Source organism: Durio zibethinus, chromosome 22 (genome assembly GCF_047325235.1).
Source record: "Durio zibethinus cultivar Kanyao isolate XHJ-2024 chromosome 22, ASM4732523v1, whole genome shotgun sequence".
NCBI classification, from domain to species: Eukaryota; Viridiplantae; Streptophyta; class Magnoliopsida; order Malvales; family Malvaceae; genus Durio; species Durio zibethinus.
Genome location: NC_143183.1, coordinates 16759642 through 16777927, shown reverse-complemented (window position 1 = coordinate 16777927; position 18286 = coordinate 16759642). Strand labels below are relative to the sequence as shown.

The 18286-nt window shown below is 31.7% G+C and overlaps 1 protein-coding gene across 1 annotated transcript; it reads right to left on the bottom strand.

The window, feature by feature from the left end:
- Positions 1–2522: 2522 nt before the first annotated feature.
- Positions 2523–13584, bottom strand: LOC111306685 (protein ACCELERATED CELL DEATH 6-like). Its single transcript, XM_022904490.2, has 3 exons — positions 12810–13584; positions 3531–4039; positions 2523–3175 (listed from the first exon to the last, which is right to left on the bottom strand). The coding sequence occupies exons 1-3, from the start codon at positions 13504–13506 to the stop codon at positions 2642–2644; spliced, it is 1740 nt and encodes a 579-aa protein (XP_022760225.2). The 5' UTR covers positions 13507–13584; the 3' UTR covers positions 2523–2641.
- Positions 13585–18286: the final 4702 nt, after the last annotated feature.

The following is an 18286-nucleotide window of genomic DNA, read 5'->3' as shown; positions in this document are numbered from 1 at the left end:
ATTTATGAGTGTGGAAATTTATGTACGTACATAACTTGTTGAACTTATTCAAAGATGATGAGATCAATGTGAAGGGAAAAATCTGGCTTAAAAAATATATTTGATTATAAAAGATTTAAAATAAATTTAATTTTAAAATATTAAAATATTAAAATAACAAATGCTTTTGTTTTTTAATATTTCAATGACAAATTTTAATAAATATGAATTTAAATGAGCTTACGTGAGTTGACAGAGACTCTGGCAGATATTAACCGAACCCAAACTCCTAGACAACTAAGTTATATGACTAGAGAAACGAGTTACCCTGAAAATTGCTAGCAGTAGTCCTGGTACATATATTTCTCAAACTAGAGTAGTTAATTAGATTTTAGTTTTACATACAATCATCGTAACCAATAATAAATGATGATGTTTTGAATTGTACCCGGTTACAAAAACCATTCAGCGTAAATCACTATAAATCCCTATCATATTTTCTTTTTTAGTGAAAAACAAAGAGTAAACCCTTTTCGTAATCCTATTTCTATCGGAAGAGTAGTGAAAACAGAAATGGGTAAATAGCAATAAAATTAATATAAATTTTCACAAAAATAATATAATCTTTGAAAAGTTAAATAAACTAAAAGTACCTTCAGTTAAAATAATTATTTTTTATCTTCTCTTAGAGAATAATTAAATAAAACCCTCCGTTATGAAAGTTTGCAGAAAAAATTTCGTTGTATTTGTTTATAATTATATATAATATTTTATTATAATATATATTTGATAAGATTTATCACGTAAATTTTTATGCATATAATCTTTTTGGATGACACATAAAACAACACTAAATAATCACATTATATATTATCAAATTAATTAAATATAAAAATTTTTTAAATTAAATCATTAAATCATAATAAATATTCAAAATGTTCAAATATCGATTTGAAAACGAATAAAAAGATATATGATTATTTATTTTATTATTTAAATTCATTTAAAATATTTATATTTGTTTAAATTGATAAGAGTATATACGAATTATCATTTAAAAATTTTGATTTAAAAACTTTAAAAAATTCATCTTAATCTATTTTTTAAATTTTAGTTAAATAAATGGATAAAAACATATATTTAAATAATGAATAAAAATATATTCAATTATTTATATTATAAAATACTTAATATAAAATTAAAAACATAGTAATTTTTTGCTATTCTAAATAGTAAGAACACAACTCTTTCTTCTTCCTTTTTTAATATTTCTCCTTCCAAAAACCACACCAGGTTTTTAACATCGTAAAAGCTTTGTCTTTGCATTTCCATGTTAGTGGTGTTATTAGCTGATGGAGGCAGGTCACAACTTTTCTATGATTGGACTCTTTCTTAGTCTGAACGAGCCCCTCTTGGCGTCGACATATTATATCTTAAATCAGGTTTATTAATAATTATATGTATATATATTATAAGATATGTTGCCAGAAAAGTTAATTGGATATAGCGAATTAGGTGCATGTCATGAAAGTTTTCTCTGTCTTTGTCAACAACATTCCACCAGAAGTCCATTGGAGGTGGATGCAAGATATCTTTCATTACCATGGACAAGCTGTTGATGTCTTCATTCCACAAAAAAGAAGCTCTCAGGGGAGAAAGTTTGGTTTCTTTCGATGTGTAGTGTATGGAAGTGCTAAAAGGGAAGTGGATAGTTTAAATGGTACTTGGCTCTTAGACCATTAAATTGGTGTTAACATTTCAAGATTTAAAGGGAGATCAGAGTACCGAAGAGAGGTGCATCAGGAATCTATTCAGGTTCAAAGAGAAAGGAATCTAAATGCAAGTAAGGTGTTATAATTTATAAATCCATGAATTTATCGTTGATATAAATTTAAAAAATCATATATTTTTTAATTTTTCAGATATAAACTCCTATATACTTTTTCATTTTTCGGATCTTAATTAATGTTATCCAAGACAACTTCTTACAAACTAATTATGTCCTTTGATAACTTTTAATCGAAGAATCAATCATAAGATAAAAGGAGTTTCTTTAAAGTATTATATATGTTTCTCTAATAAAGCCCTTAAATTATAATTTTTGTCTAATTAAACCACTAATTGCTAACGAATTTTAGTAGTTTTCATGAAATATAAGAACTTAATTAAAAATAATATTTTAAGAGTTCATTTTGGTACAATAAAAAAATAATAACTTATTTGAGAAATTTCAAAACTATTAAAGCCTTTTTAATATTTTAACTAGTTTATTTTCAGGTAGATGAAATTCAATAAGACAACAGAGAAAGTGGAGACAACAGAGGCAATAAGATTCACATGGAAACATATTTAGAAAAATTATTTAAGAAATTATCTGATATATTAATAGTAAAATTTTTTAGATTTCTTGAATGAAATTAGCAGGATAGCACATAATCTTTAGGTATATTAAAAATAATGTAAAATTTTATTTTAAAAAAAATGAAATATGTGTCAATTTTTCAATTCCATTTGTGAAGTTAAAAAACTCTACTTACAATGTATCATATAATAACTCTTATATTTAATTTACTAAAATAAAAGATATCTTCAAGGCAAGTATTATTAACAACAAATTTATGTTAACAAACTAATATGGGCATGCGTCACTCATCATGCCAAATTAAAACACATCCAACAAAGCAAATGATCTATCCACACAAAGGGCAACCAGAAAGAAGCTTGAGCCAATGAGACAAGTGATAATACCAAGCCCCAAGGAAGGTTCTAAGACCGCAAATGCACCTGTAATGAAAGCTATCACCATTGCTCCAACTGCAAAGAGAGTGCATCCATAGGCGTAGGGATATTCAGCAAATGACTTTTGAGATCCAGGCCGTGCCATAAGAAAGTGGAAGAGGACAGCTAAAAGAGAGGAAACCAAGGCTATGGCATCGGAGATAACAAACATATTAAAAGCTGCATTACGAATTAGGATAGCAGTGCCCTCATCTACGCCTTTTTCAGTTTTGTAGCCGCCGGGTATGGTGAATGCTGCAGCAAAGGTTACTGTTGCTATTAGCGCCGCCACTACTAAATGTGACTCTGTTGCTTTCTCGAAACCAAACGGAGCCCTCCTATGCAGTCGTATGGGACGAAACGGTACCCCTGCCACCTCTCCACTACCAAGCTCTGCCAACAAATTCAAAATTTGTTCCTGCAAGCAAGCTTCATTATTATTTCAAGGAAAGCAAATATTAGATAGACAAGAAATTTGATCTATGTAACCAGATGATTCAATCTATCCATATTGTTTTTATTTAATTTTTTTTAATAAAAAAATTTACAAATTTTACATAAATAACTTCGTCCAGATCTTTCCTTAAAAAAAAAAAAAAAGTTTTGTTGTCACATTGATTGCATAAAAATCAATGTTATACATGTATCAGAAACTGAATACTAATGTTATTGATAATGTTATATTTTAATGTTAAATAAAATCTTCAAATGTAATTAAGCCATACTAAGGTAAATGTCCACAATGCAATTAGTAGGATGGACAGAGGACTTACCTCCTCTTTCATAGTAAGATTTTCCTTGCCAAGTTCCAGTTTATCATTTGTACACATCATAGCAGTTCCATACCGATTAGGGCGAGAAGTTACGAGCAGTTGGAGAGGCGTGTTGCCATGTTCATCCTTCTGACTTAAAAGATTTTCCATTGATACATATCTGATACCAATATCATCTCCAAAGAATTGACGCAGTGGAAGACCATATAGAGTAACCGCAGCAAAGTGCAGAAAATTCCAGCCTCTTTTGTCCACTAGTTCACAACAATCTGGACAATGGCGGATAATCTCTTTCATTATTGATGCACGGCTTTGCCTTGCGGCCACGTGAAGAGCGGTCATCTTTCCCTCGAAGTCGGCTATGTAGGCAGTAGATTTGTCGCATTCTAATATTTGTTTCACAATTGAACGATAACCTAAATGTGCAGCAAAGTGAAGTGGACTCCGACCATTGTCGTCTGTTTCGCTTGCCAAAATCTTTTTCATCTTTAGTATTATCCTTACCGTCTCTAAAACCCGGAATAAAAAAACGAAAAGGAAACTCTATTAGTGAACAATTTTCAAGGTCAATAACACAAATGAAGAAGAAATTCTTGTGTACAATATCCCCAAGGCCACTATATAGTTTGATTTGCTTAATTAATTATGGTAAGTCTCTTAATTCTCTGCAAAGAAGTTTGAGTTGGCAGAAACTATTGAAGCTTAGACCAATTGTCTTTTCCTTTATTCAACATCATAATGGGAGAGAAGTTTGGTTGAATTTTGCTCTACAGCCAGATGTGTTGGGATTTGCCGTGAATTTCAGAATCCCACATCGAAAGTTAAGTGAGTTTGAGTTTGTCTTGTATCCCACATCGGGAGTTTAATAAAGGTATAAAGGGTTTCACCCTTATAAATAAGATGTTTTGATTTTAGTTTAGTAATCCCAGAGAGTTAGACACCAAGAGAATAGCTAAGTAAGTAGGCTATTAAAGGGTGTAATTGGGTTTGGGGTTAAGTTTTGAGTAAGGATTTTTAGGAGACTTTTCTTATTCTACAAGTCTCACAATTATAAAGATTTATTTGATAGTGGATTAGGTTTGGAGTAGGCCATTTTGAGTTGGGCCGAACCAAATATATTTGTGTGTTTTATTCTTGATTTGAGCTTGTTATTTTGTGTGTGGTTGCTACGCGTGGGTGTTGTTTTTCCCAACAAGATGCTAGTGTTAGGAATATGGACTCAAATCTTATAAGAGATTTGTTTGGGATTTATTAGAGATTTATTTGAGATTTGTCAGATATTGCTTGATGGATAAGAAGCTTACAAAAGAATAATTCTAAGATAAAGAGGATTCTTAATAAATAAGTTTGACTTACAAAAGAAAAATTCTAAAAGGAAAGGGATTCTTAATAGGCAAGTTTGACTTATAGGAGAAGAATTCTAAGAGGAGAGGGATTCTTAATGGGCAAGTTTGTATGGTTATAAATAGGTGAAGTCTCTATAGGGTTAGGTATGAGAAAAATATGTAAGAGAGTTGTAGGGTTTTATGAGATAGACATCCCATAAGAGTATTGGAGCTTTACGTCTTATGTGTGTGTATGTTTATTTGAGAATGGACTAAAAGAGACTGAAAAGGTCCACATAAGTATGATGTATGAGAGCATATGGGTATGTGTTTGGTTATGTTGAAAGCGTGCACAAGAGTTTGGGTTTTTGTTTGTTTGAGTTGAGAATACTTCATAGGACTAAAGGAGATTGAGAGTGCTTATAAGTATTAATTGTTGAGTGAGATTGATGATTTGATGTATGTTTGTAATTTTTTACAACTAGTGGATCTTGTTTCTCATCCATGAACGTAGGTTGATTGGATCGAACCACATTAAATTATTGTCTCTTGTGTGCTTGATTTATTATTTGATTTCACTTCCGTTGATGTGATTAAATTAGAGGCTTTTAGCCCAACAAATGGTATCAAAGCTGTGGTGTTCCCCAACAAGTAGTATCAAAGCTAAAAGTTTAAAACGTGAAAAGAGTCAAATGTTCGAGATATGGAAAGAGCTGATGATTCGAGACATGGGAAGAGTTGACAGTTCGAGATATAGGAAGAGCTTTGTTTGAGACATGGGAAGAAGTAAGCTTAGAGGAGCTCGATTCAAGAGAAAAGTTTAAGTTCAAGTTTTGAGGATTGAAGATCAATTTGGATGAAGTGTTAAGACACATAAGAGAATATGATTGTGAGACTTTTATTGCAGGTGGAGCCAAGCATATCTAGCATGAAGACAGATGATTGATGAAATTTGAGTCAAGGTAGAGATTGTTGGGAATATTGACTCAAATTAAATAAGAGATTTATTTGTGATTTGTTTGAGATTTGTCAGATATTGCTTGATGGACAAGAAGACTTACAAAAGAAGAATTCTAAGATAAAGAGGATTCTTAATAGGTAAGTTTGACTTGCAAAAAAAAAATTCTAAAAGGAAAGGGATTCTTAATAGGCAAGTTTGACTTATAGAAGAAGAATTCTAAAAGGAGAAAGATTCTTAATAGGCAAGTTTGTATGGTTATAAATAGGTGTAATCTTTACAGGATTAGGTATGAGAAAAAGATCTAAGAGAGTTGTAGGATTTTATGAGATAGACACCCTATAGGAGTATTGGGGCTCTACGTCTTATGGGTATGTATATTTGTTTGTGAGTGGACTAGAGGAGATTGAGAGGGTTCACATAGGTATGATGTATGGGAGCATATGGGTATAGTTTGATTATGTTGAAAGAGTGCACAAGGGTTTAAGTTTGTGTTTATTTAAGTTGAGAATACTCCATAAGATTAGAGGAGATTGAAAGTGTCTTATGAGTATTAATTATTGAGTGAGATTGATGATTTGATATATGTTTGTAATTTTTTACAACTAGTGGATCTTGTTTCTCATCTGTGGACATAAGTTGATTGGATCGAACCACGTTAAATTATTGTCTCTTGTGTGTTTGATTTATTGTTTGATTTCGTTTTCGTTGGTGTGATTAGATTGGAGGTTTTTAGCCCAACAAATGGTATCAGAGCTGTGGTATTCCCCAATAAGTGGTATCAAAGCTAAAAGTTTGAAACGTGAGAAGATTCAAATATTTGAGATATAGGAAGAACTGATGATTCGAGACATGAAAGGAGTTGATAGTTCGAGATATGGAAAGAGCTTAGTTTGAGACATGAAAAGAAGTAAGCTTAGAGGAGCTCGATTTAAGAGAAGAGTTCGAGTTCAAGTTTTAAAGATTGAAGATAAATTTGTATGAAGCGTTAAGAAACATAAGAGAAGATGATTGTGAGACTTTTATTATAGGTAGAGTCAAGCATATCTAGCATGAAGATAAATGATAGATGAAATTTAAGTCAAGGTGGATTGTTGAGAATATTGACTCAAATCTTATAAGAGATTTGTTTGTGATTTGCTAGAGATTTGTTTGAGATTTGTCAGATATTGCTTGATGGACAAGAAGACTTGCAAAAGAAGAATTCTAAGATAAAAAAGATTTTTAATAGGTAAGTTTGACTTATAGGAGAAGAATTTTAAGAGGAGAGAGATTCTTAATGGGTAAGTTTGTATGGTTATAAATAGGTGAAGTTTTTACAGAGTCAAGTATGAAAAAAAGATGTAAGAGAGTTGTAAGATTTTATGGGATAGACACCTCATAGGAGTATTGAGACTCTACGTCTTATGGGTGTGTATGTTTGTTTCTGAGTGGATTAGAGTAGACTGAGAGGGTCCACATAGGTATGATATATGAGAGCATATGGGTATGTGTTTAGTTATGTTGAAAGAGTGCACAAGGTTTGGGTTTATGTTTATTTGAGTTGAGAATATTCCATAAGATTAGAGGAGATTGAGAGTGTCTTATGAGTATTAATTGTTAAGTAAGATTGATGATTTGATATATGTTTGTAATTTTTTATAACTAGTGGGTCTTATTTCTCATCTATGGATGTAGGTTGATTGGATCGAACCATGTTAAATTATTATTTCTTGTGTGTTTAATTTATTGTTTGATTTCGCTTTCGCTAGTGTGATTGGATTTGAGGCTTTTAGCCCAACAAATGGTATCAGAACTGTGGTGTTTCTCAACAAGTGGTATCAAAGCTAAAAGTTTAAAACGTGGGAAGAGTCAAATGTTCAAGATGTGGGAAGAGCTGATGATTCAAGACATGGAAAGAGTTGACAGTTTGAGATATGAGAAGAGCTTGGTTTAAGACATGAGAAGAAGTAAGCTTAGAGGAGCTCGATTTAAAAAAAAACTTTGAGTTTAAGTTTTGAGGATTAAAGATCAGTTTGTATGAAACATTAAGACACATAAGAGAAGATGATTGTGAGACATTTATTGTAGGTGAAGCTAAGCATATCTAGCATAAAGACATATGATTGATGAAATTTGAGTCAAGGTGGAGATTGTTGAAAATATTGACTCAAATCTTATAAGAGATTTATTTGAGATTTGTGAGAGATTTGTTTGAGATTTGTCAGATATTGCTTGATGGATAAAAAGACTTGTAAAAGAAGAATTCTAAGATAAAGAGAATTCTTAATAAGTAAGTTTGACTTGCAAAAGAAGAATTTTAAAAAGAAAAATATTCTTAATAGGTAAATTTGACTTACAAGAGAAGAATTCTAAGAGGAAAGGGATTCTTAATGGACAAGTTTTTATGGTTATAAATAGGTAAAGTCTCTATAGGGTTATGTATGAGAAAAATATGTAAAAGAGTTATAGGATTTTGTGGGATAGACACCACATACGAGTATTGGAGCTCTATGTCTTATGGGTGTGTATGTTGGTTTGTGACTGGACTAAAGGAGATTGAGAGGGTCCATAAATGTATGATGTATGGGAGCATATGGGTATGTATTTGGTTATATTGAAAGAGTACACAAGGGTTTGAGTTTGTGTTTGTTTGAGTTGAGAATACTCCATAGGACTAGAGGAGATTGAGAGTGTCTTATGGTATTAATTGTTGAGTGAGGTTGATGATTTGATGTATATTTGTAATTTTTTATAACTAGTGGATCTTGTTTCTCATCCGTGGACGTAGATTGATTGGATCGAACCATGTTAAATTATTATCTCTTGTGTGTTTGATTTATTGTTTAATTTCACTTTCACTGGTGTGATTGGATTAGAAGCCTTTAGCCCAACAAATGGTATCAGAGCTGTGGTGTTCCCTAACAAGTGATATCAAAGTTAAAAGTTTGAAACATGAGAAAAGTTAAATGTTCGAGATATGGGAAGAGCTGATGATTCGAGACATGAAAAGAGTTGATAGTTCGAGATATGAGAAGAGATTGGTTTAAGACATATGAAGAAGTAAGCTTAGAGGAGCTCAATTCAAGAGAAGAGTTTGAGTTCAAGTTTTGAGGATTAAAGATCAGTTTGTATGAAGCGTTAAGACACATAAGAGAAGATGATTGTGAGACTTTTTATTTCAGGTGGAGCCAAGCATATCTAGCATGAAGACAGATGATTGATGAAATTTGAGTCAATATGAAGATTGTTGGGAATATTGACTCAAATCCTATAAGAGATTTGTTTGGGATTTGTTAAAGATTTGTTTAAGATTTGTTAGATATTGCTTGATGGACAAGAAGACTTGCAAAAGAAAAATTTTAAGATAAAGAGAATTCTTAGTAGGTAAGTTTGACTTACAAAAGAATAATTCTAAATGAAAAGAGATTCTTAATAGGTAAGTTTGACTTACATGAAGAGAAAGATTCTAAGAGGAGAAAGATTTTTAATGGGTAAGTTTGTATGGTTATAAATAGGTAAATCTCTACAGGGTTAGGTATGAGAAAAAGATGTAAGAGAGTTGTAAGATTTTATGGGATAGACATCCCATGGAGTATTGGGGCTCTATGTCTTATGGGTGTGTATGTTTGTTTGTGAGTGGATTAGAGGAGACTGAGAGGGTCTACATAGGGATGATGTATGGGAACATATGGGTATGTGTTTGGTTATGTTGAAAGAGTGCACAAAAGTTTGGGTTTGTGTTTGTTTGAGTTAAGAATACTCTATAGGACTAGAAGAGATTGATAGTGTCTTATGAGTATTAATTGTTGAGTGAGGTTGATGATTTGATGTATATTTGTAATTTTCTATAACTAGTAGATCTTGTTTCTCATCCGTGAATGTAGGTTGATTGGACCAAAGCATATTAAATTATTATCTCTTATGTGTTTGATTTATTATTTGATTTCACTTCTGTTGGTGTGATTAAATTAGAGGCTTTTAGCCCAACAAATGGTATCAAAGCTGTGGCGTTCCCCAACAAGTGTTATCAAAGCTAAAAGTTTGAAACGTGGGAAGAGTCAAATGTTCGAGATGTGGAAAGAGTTGATGATTCGAGACATGGGAAGAGTTGACAGTTCGAGATATGGGAAAAGCTTTGTTTGAGACATGGGAAGAAGTAAGCTTAGAAGAGCTCAATTCAAGAGAAGAGTTTGAGTTCAAGTTTTGAGGATTGAAGATCAATATGAAGTGTTAAGACACATAAGAGAAGATGATTGTGAGATTTTTATTACAGGTGGAGCCAAGCATATCTAGCATGAAGATAGATGATTGATAAAATTTGAGTCAAGGTGGAGATTGTTGGGAATATTGACTCAAATTAAATAAGAGATTTGTTTGTGATTTGGTAGAGATTTATTTGAGATTTGTCAGATATTGCTTGATGGACAAAGAGACTTGCAAAAGAAGAATTCTAAGATAAAGAAGATTCTTAATAGGTAAATTAGACTTGCAAAAGAAGAATTCTAAAAGAAAAAAGATTCTTAATAGGTAAGTTTGACTTACAAAAGAAGAATTCTAAGAGGAGAGAGATTTTTAATGGGCAAGTTTGTATGGTTATAAATAGGTGAAGTCTCTACAGGGTTAGATATGAGAAAAAGATGTAAGAGAGTTATAGGGTTTTATAGGATAGACACCCCTAGGAGTATTAAGGCTCTACGTCTTATGGGTGTGTATGTTTATTTATGAGTGGATTAGAGGAGACTGAGAGGGTTTACATAGGTATGATGTATGGGAGCATATAAGTATGTGTTTGGTTATGTTGAAAGAGTGCACAAGGGTTTGAGTTTGAGTTTGTGTTTGTTTGAGTTGAAAATACTCAATAGGACTAGAGGAGATTGAGAGTGTCTTATAAGTATTAATTGTTGAGTGACGTTAATGATTTGTTATATGTTTGTAATTTTTTACAACTAGTGGATCTTTTTTCTCATCCGTGGACGTAGGTTGATTGGATAGAACCACGTTAAATTATTGTCTCTTGTGTGTTTAATTTATTATTTGATTTCGCTTTCGTTGGTGTGATTGGATTGGAGGTTTTTAGCCCAACAAATGGTATCAGAGCTATGGTGTTCCCCAACAAGTGGTATCAAAGCTAAAAGTTTGAAACGTGAAAAAAGTCAAATGTACGAGATGTGGGAAGAGCTGATGATTCGAAACATGAGAAGAGTTGACAGTTCGAGATATGGGAAGAGATTGGTTTGAGACATGGGCAGATGTAAGCTTAGAGGAGCTCGATTCAAGAGAAGAGTTTGGGTTCAAGTTTTGAGGATTGAAGATCTGTTTGTATGAAGCGTTAAGACACATAAGAGAAGATGATTGTGAGACTTTTATTACAGGTGGAGCCAAGCATATCTAGCATGAAGACAGATGATTGATGAAATTTAAGTCAATGCGGAGATTGTTGGGAATATTGACTCAAATCCTATAAGAGATTTATTTGGGATTTGTTAGAGATTTATTTGAGATTTGTCAGATATTGCTTGATGGACAAGAAGACTTACAAAAAAAAATTCTAAGATAAAGAAGATTCTTAATAGGTAAGTTTGACTTGCAAAAGAAGAATTCTAAAAGGAAAGGGATTCTTAATAAGCAAATTTGACTTACAGAAGAAAAATTCTAAGAGGAGAGAGATTCTTAATGGGCAAGTTTGTATGATTATAAATAGGTGAAGTCTCTATAGGGTTAGCTATGAGAAAAAGATGTAAAAGAGTTGTAGGGTTTTGTGGGATAAACACCTCATAGGAGTATTGAGGCTCTACGTCTTATGGGTGTGTATGTTTATTTGTGAGTGGACTAAAAGAGACTGAGAGGGTCCACATAAGTATGATGTATGGGAGCATATGTGCATGTGTTTGGTTATGTGAAAGAATGCACAAGGGTTTGGGTTTGTATTTGTTTGAGTTGAGAATACTTCATAAGACTTGAAGAGATTGAGAGTGTCTTATGAGTATTAATTGTTGAGTGAGGTTGATGATTTGATGTATGTTTGTAATTTTTTACAACTAGTGGATCTTGCTTCTCATTCGTGGACGTAGGTTGATTGGACTGAACCACGTTAAATTATTGTCTCTTGTGTGTTTGATTTATTATTTGATTTCGTTTCCACTGATGTAATTGGATTGGAAGCTTTTAGCCTAACAACTAGCACTTGAAGGCCATCAGATCAGATATAAACACGAGAAGGTAGATTGCCATAGTTTGATGTGGCTGAAAATCATATACCATTGCATTGGCAGCATGCTATAGTATATGGCCTGCACCATAGATGGCCATCTTGTATTGTTTAGCAACAAAATAAGGAATAATTCTGGGCTACCAAATTGACAGCTACATGAGTAGTCTGGTCTGGAGGTCGATCGAGGAAAAGTAGCTTGCACTTTGCAAGTACTTGGGTGTATTTTTCAGCTGTGGGCACCAGCGCAAGATAGAAGACTAGGTCGTAGCCCGCGGGTACTTTAAGCTGAAATTATTAGATTTATTGCCTGTGATTACTTTAACATAAAATTATAACTAGATTACTTGTCAATGATTAATTAGCATAATCTTGAAAACATATTAATTTTTATTTCATGGGATTCTTGCCCATATAAGTATGCTCTAGTACATTTAACAAAATGATACTTTGTCTCGGTCGTTTAATTATTTGTCTGAATAATTTACAGTATTGAATTTTTTTGTATACTCATTGATAAAATATAATATTAGAATTAATATTTTATCTCCACAATAAAAACGCATAATTATTAAAAACTCCTCCCTTTAAAATTTCTCATTTTATATATAATTGTGCTCAAATCTTGTTAACTAATGTAATGTTATAGATCATTAAATATTTTATATATTTAACTAACAATTATGCTGTCTATCAGTTAAATTTAAAATTTTAGTAAGCAAAATTCAATTTTCGACAATATTAAATAAAAAATTTAATGTAATAATTAATATAGGAAAAGATCAATAATTCAATAGTAAACTTACCTATATCATTTGCCATGACCGCCGCATGCAAAGCGGTCGTACCTTTAGGGCCAGCATGAGCCACCGATTTGCATTTAGTTAACATCTCAGCCACCAAATGATGATATCCTCTCCTAGCCGCTATGTAAAGTGGAGTCTCACCATATTTATTTGCAGGGTATACAAAATCAGGGTCCGCTTCGACTAATGCTCGCACCACTTCAAGATGGCCATATCGAGCTGCAATATGCAGAGGAGTATTTTCTTCCTTATTATCTCTTGTTCTCAGCATTTCCTTGGCCGTTTCTATCCCATTCTCTAGGTGTCCTTGTTGAGCAAATTTAGCGCGTTCCAAAAGCAATTTCACAGTAGGACGATGCCCGTATCTGGCTTCAATGTGCAGCGGAACTTCACCTTTTGCATTGGCTTGTAGTAGCAATGATGGGCACTGGTTAAGAAGGTGTTCGACGAATTCGGTGGATCTCAAAGTCAAAGCTCGGTATCTGTAATAAAAGAAGTAAATGATATGAAAAACTCTAGCCTTGTGCCTTCGGTTTGCCAAGTAAACATGGAGGACTGTGTTTTGATTTGGGGTGACAATGCGATCAAGACGGCCTTTGTAATCATTAAATGCTTCAATTTTGCCATCAACGGCAGCTTTGTACAAATCAACGTCCATGTAGGTGGCAGTCTCTACATTTAGAGATGAAGGATCCATTTGGTTGTGCGAGGCTGTCTTAGCTATTTTACAGCTAACTTTATATGCAATCTTCAATGAAATTTCTTTTTTTTCTTAACAATTTGTTAGTTTTCAATTTACAACTTGTGATGCATTAATGTTGACAGAGACGAAACGTGTTGAATTTGTTCATAGTTGACGAGGTCAATGTGAAGTTTAAAGGCGAAATTTCTATGCCAAATAGTTGTGTTAATTTATTGATAAAATATTTAATAATAAAATTTAAATTATGATAATTTGTATAAAAATTTTTTGTTAAAATTGAATACGAAAAGATTGAATATTTCAATGTGAATGTAAAAGAAGCATTCATTGACTAATGATGGATAGGGAAAGTTACATCTATACACGGAACAGACAATCACCCAGGTCTACGGGCGGATCGCTAATTAAATCTTCGGACAAAAATTTTTAAGTTGGAGATCCACTTCATCCAGCTTAAAAATATATTCCATCTGTCCTTTTTTATTTTTTTAATATTTTAAAATTATATATTTTTAACATTTAAAATGTTTATTTTCTTATATTTAAAATTATTTTTATTTTTTGACAATTAAAAATTATAAAACTTTAATTCAATAAAAACTTAAATTTTAATATTAAATACATTAAATTCAAAATATTTTCTCCATTGATTAAAAAAAGACCAATTCAACGAATTGGTAATGCTAAGGAGTTCTTAAAAAAATAAAATATTGATTTCAAACCAAAATTTCCTTTTCTTTTCTCATAAGCTATTGCCTATTATATATAAAAAAAAATTGTATTAAACTGCATGTTTTGAATCGATTTTGGATGTTAATTTTTTATTTAATTATTCAAAAATATTTTGTAAATAATAAGATTTAAACTTTGGATCTTTTAAATTTACATTAAAAAATTAATGCATGTCTTTATTAATTATTTACTGTATTTAATATTTATTTAACATAAAAATATGCATTTAACCGAAAGCTCCACCATAAAAATTACGCACATGGGTTCTATTCATGCCCAATTCAAAAATTAAATTAAGCTAAGGATTGTCAAACCTTGGGGCCAAAGCCTCTTTATTCTTCAGCAACAATCCAACCCTATATATACATGCTAAGAGTTGTTAAAGCTTTTAGAGTCATGACCTGTTATGCATCAACGACCAACGACGGTCCACCAATGTTAAATTCATATAGACTACTTAAAAAAAAAAAGCATAATCCATGACTTCTTTTTAATAATGTATCGTCATAGGTCATAGAGAGTGTGTCTGCGTTTAGTCTACCCAGTTTGGTGAGTGGGCCAAATTTGGTTTGAAATTTCGGGTCAACTACAATTTATTAATTCATTCACCAAGTGGTTAGTGGGACCATTGGGGGCTAATTCTAACCAAAACTTGGCCATTAAGAGATCAAAATTCAGGTGCATGAACTAGAGATAGATGGCAATGAGGTCTGTGATATATCTATGATGCAGCTTTCCAAGAAATTGGTTTCTCTATGGTAGAAATTATGGTTCATGGGCACCAAAATATATCGCCCTTAATTACATGACTAGAGAAACTAGCTACATTGTAAATTGCTAGTAGCCCTGGTTCCCAAACTAGTATAGTTAATTAAATTTTACTTTTTTATACGCTTATCACCGTAACAACTTTATGTCTGTCCGACGAATTTAAAAATAAAATATAAAATAACGGAGTCGCCATTAATTTTTTTTTGTTAGGTGCGATTGGTCACCTATTAAAATATATCATTTTAATGAAATCTTAAAATTAATTAAAATTTATTAAGAGGATAATTTTATGATCTATGCAACGATCTGGGTTCAAAAGTCGGTTACATGTGAGAAAAGATTAACACTTCCACAATGCCCGTTTAAAACAGTACCAATTAACTATATGTTATCCATTGATTTTAATATAAACAGTTTTATTTTTTGTGCTTGAAAAATAATTTTTTTGATTTTTCATTTATTCAAAATTTTTTAGTGCTCAAATTTTATTAGAGAAAAATAAATTAAAACCCTTTTAACAAAATAATTCTTAAAATGTTCCAGTACGTTAATAACATTAGAAGAACATTTTCTCACCTAGATATTTTTTAAGCATCACTTTTCGAAATACCTTAGAATCTCATCCTTGGAGGCTCAAATTTACTTTTCGTAAAAACTTTATTGTGCATGCAATGCAAAATGCTAATATGTTGATGCATGTATTTTATTCTCTTTTTTACAAATTTTATTGATTGTTTTATTTGATTTTTATTATTTAAAAGTTTTGGAGAAAAGAGAAATTTTTATTATATTGAAGATTTTCTATAAATATTTCAATACACTGATAATATTTAAAGAAACATTCTCAGCTAGAGATTTCGTAAAGCATCATTACTCGAAATACTTTTAGAATTCCATCATTGGATAAATTTTTTTTTCTTATTTTTTATTACTATTCCTTTATCACTTTGTTTTTCAATAAATTAGTTAATTTTATTTATTATTAATAGAAAAAAACTTTTTATTATATTGAAAACATTTTATAAATACTTCAATATATTGAAAACATTTTATAAATACTTCAATACACTGGTAGTATTTAAAAAAATCTTCTCACCTAGAGATTTCCTAGGTATCACTACTCGGAATACTTTGAATCTTATCGTCGGATAAAAAATTTCTTTTCTTACCCTTTTTTTATTAATTTATAAGATTTATTCTAAAATTAACAAAATTATCAAAAAACTTTATTATATATTTTATCATATATTTTACTTATTTCAACAAAAATTTATTCTAAAATATATAAACATTTTTAATATGCATGAATATTAATAATAAAATTTAAAATAATATATAAAAAAACTTTAAAAAAATTTTTTTTTACCTGAATCGGACCGGTCAACGGTCCGGTCGATGTGAGTCTGGACCGGTTCAATTGTTTGATTTGATCTGATCCAGTTGGTTCCGATTTAGCAATTCGACGCCGGTCTGGTCTGGTCGGGATCAGTTAAGCTAAACCGGTCGGGGTCAAAGGGTGAGTCGGGTCGGATGAGAGGATCTCGAGTCAGGTTACGGGTCGACGTGCAAATCCTCTGAGGTTAAAATGGCATCGTTTTGGAGGCCTATTTAAAGGGCCAATCGACTATTTCTTTTCAATTTTCTTCTTCTTCTTTCTTTCTCTTCCTCTCAGGCTCTCTTCTTCTCTCTCTAGAACCCAAAATTCGATGACTATTTCGTCGCACCAGCCGCCGTCGATTGTCGCCAACTGCCGTCTGTTGGTCACCAAAAAAATCTAAATTTTTTCAGAATCTTATCTTCACCCCTTAAACACGAATCCGAGCTTAGTTTCACAAAAAAGGGGCCTTAAACTAAGTAAATTTGGCCTAGAAGATTCGGTCAAAAGGTTTTTTCATTTTTTATTTTTTTATTTGTAAATTGGCGCTGTGATTCCCGTTTCAGGGACTCTTTTTTTCTTTTGGAGTTTGATTCTTCTTTTTCTTTTCACAGGAAACTTTTTTTTTAATCTGGTAGTGAGTGCCTATTGATCTATTTTTTATTTTTTTACAGAGCTTCTGGACATTTTTTTTAGGTATTTTTGCAGCTCTATTTATAAAGCAAAACGAAAATCAAAATCCCTGCCTATGATTAGGGTGGCCACCGATTGTCAGAATGGCTGCCGATGGTTGTCAGAGCGGTTGGTAGCTACAGGCAGCTGTCAGAACTACTGGCAGTGCGATCATCGACGGTCAATAGAAAAACTGCCAAAAGGAAAAAAAAAGAAAAAAGAAAGAAGAACAAAATAATAATAATAATAATTAATTAATTAATTAAATGGTGTCTACAACTACCCTTCTTTGCCTATTTTCGAGAATCGAAAATAAGGCAAAAACAAACAGACAACTATTTTGTCTAAAAAGAAAAAAAAGCTAGTCTAATCAGATACTCAATTTTTGATTTGATTTTTTTTGAAAATTTGAAAAGACTCATCTTAATGGAGGCTCAACGATTTTTTAAAATTTAAAAGGGCTCCTCTAAGCAGAGGCTCAACAACTTTTGAAAATATAAAAGGGCTCCTATAAGCAGAGGCTCCACAACTTTAACAATTCATCTTAAAAAAACTTCTCTAAGTAGAGGCTCAACAACTTTAAAATTCATCTTGAAAAAGCTCCTCTAAATAGAGGCTCAACAACTTTAAAAATCCATATTGAAAAAGCTCTTCTAAGTAGATGCTTAACAACTTTAAAATTCATCATCTTGGAAAAGCTCTTCTAAGCAGAGGCTCAATAACTTTAAAAATTCATCTTGAAAAGGCTCCTCTAAGCTCCTCTAAGCAAAGGCTCTACAACTTTAAAAATCCATCTTAAGAAAAAGCTTCTCTAAGCAGAGGCTCTACAACTTTAAAACTTTAAAAATTCATCTTGAGAAAAGGCTTCTCTAAGCAGAGGCTCAACAACTTTAAAAATCTATCTTGAAAAAGCTTCTCTAAGTAGAGACTCCACAACTTTAAAATTCATCTTAAAAAAGCTCCTCTAAGTAGAGGCTCAACAACTTTAAAAAATTTATCATCTTGAAAAGTTCTTCTAAGCAAAGGCTCAGCAACTTTAAAATTCATCATCTTGGAAAAGCTCCTCTCAACAGAGGCTTAACAACTTTAAATTTCTCATCTTTTCTCAAAACTAATTTTTTCATCTTTAAATTTCTCATCTTTTCTCAAAACTAATTTTTTCATCTTTAAACAAGCAAACTTCTCTCTTTTGACATCTCTTGTTTAATTATTATCCACCCCTGA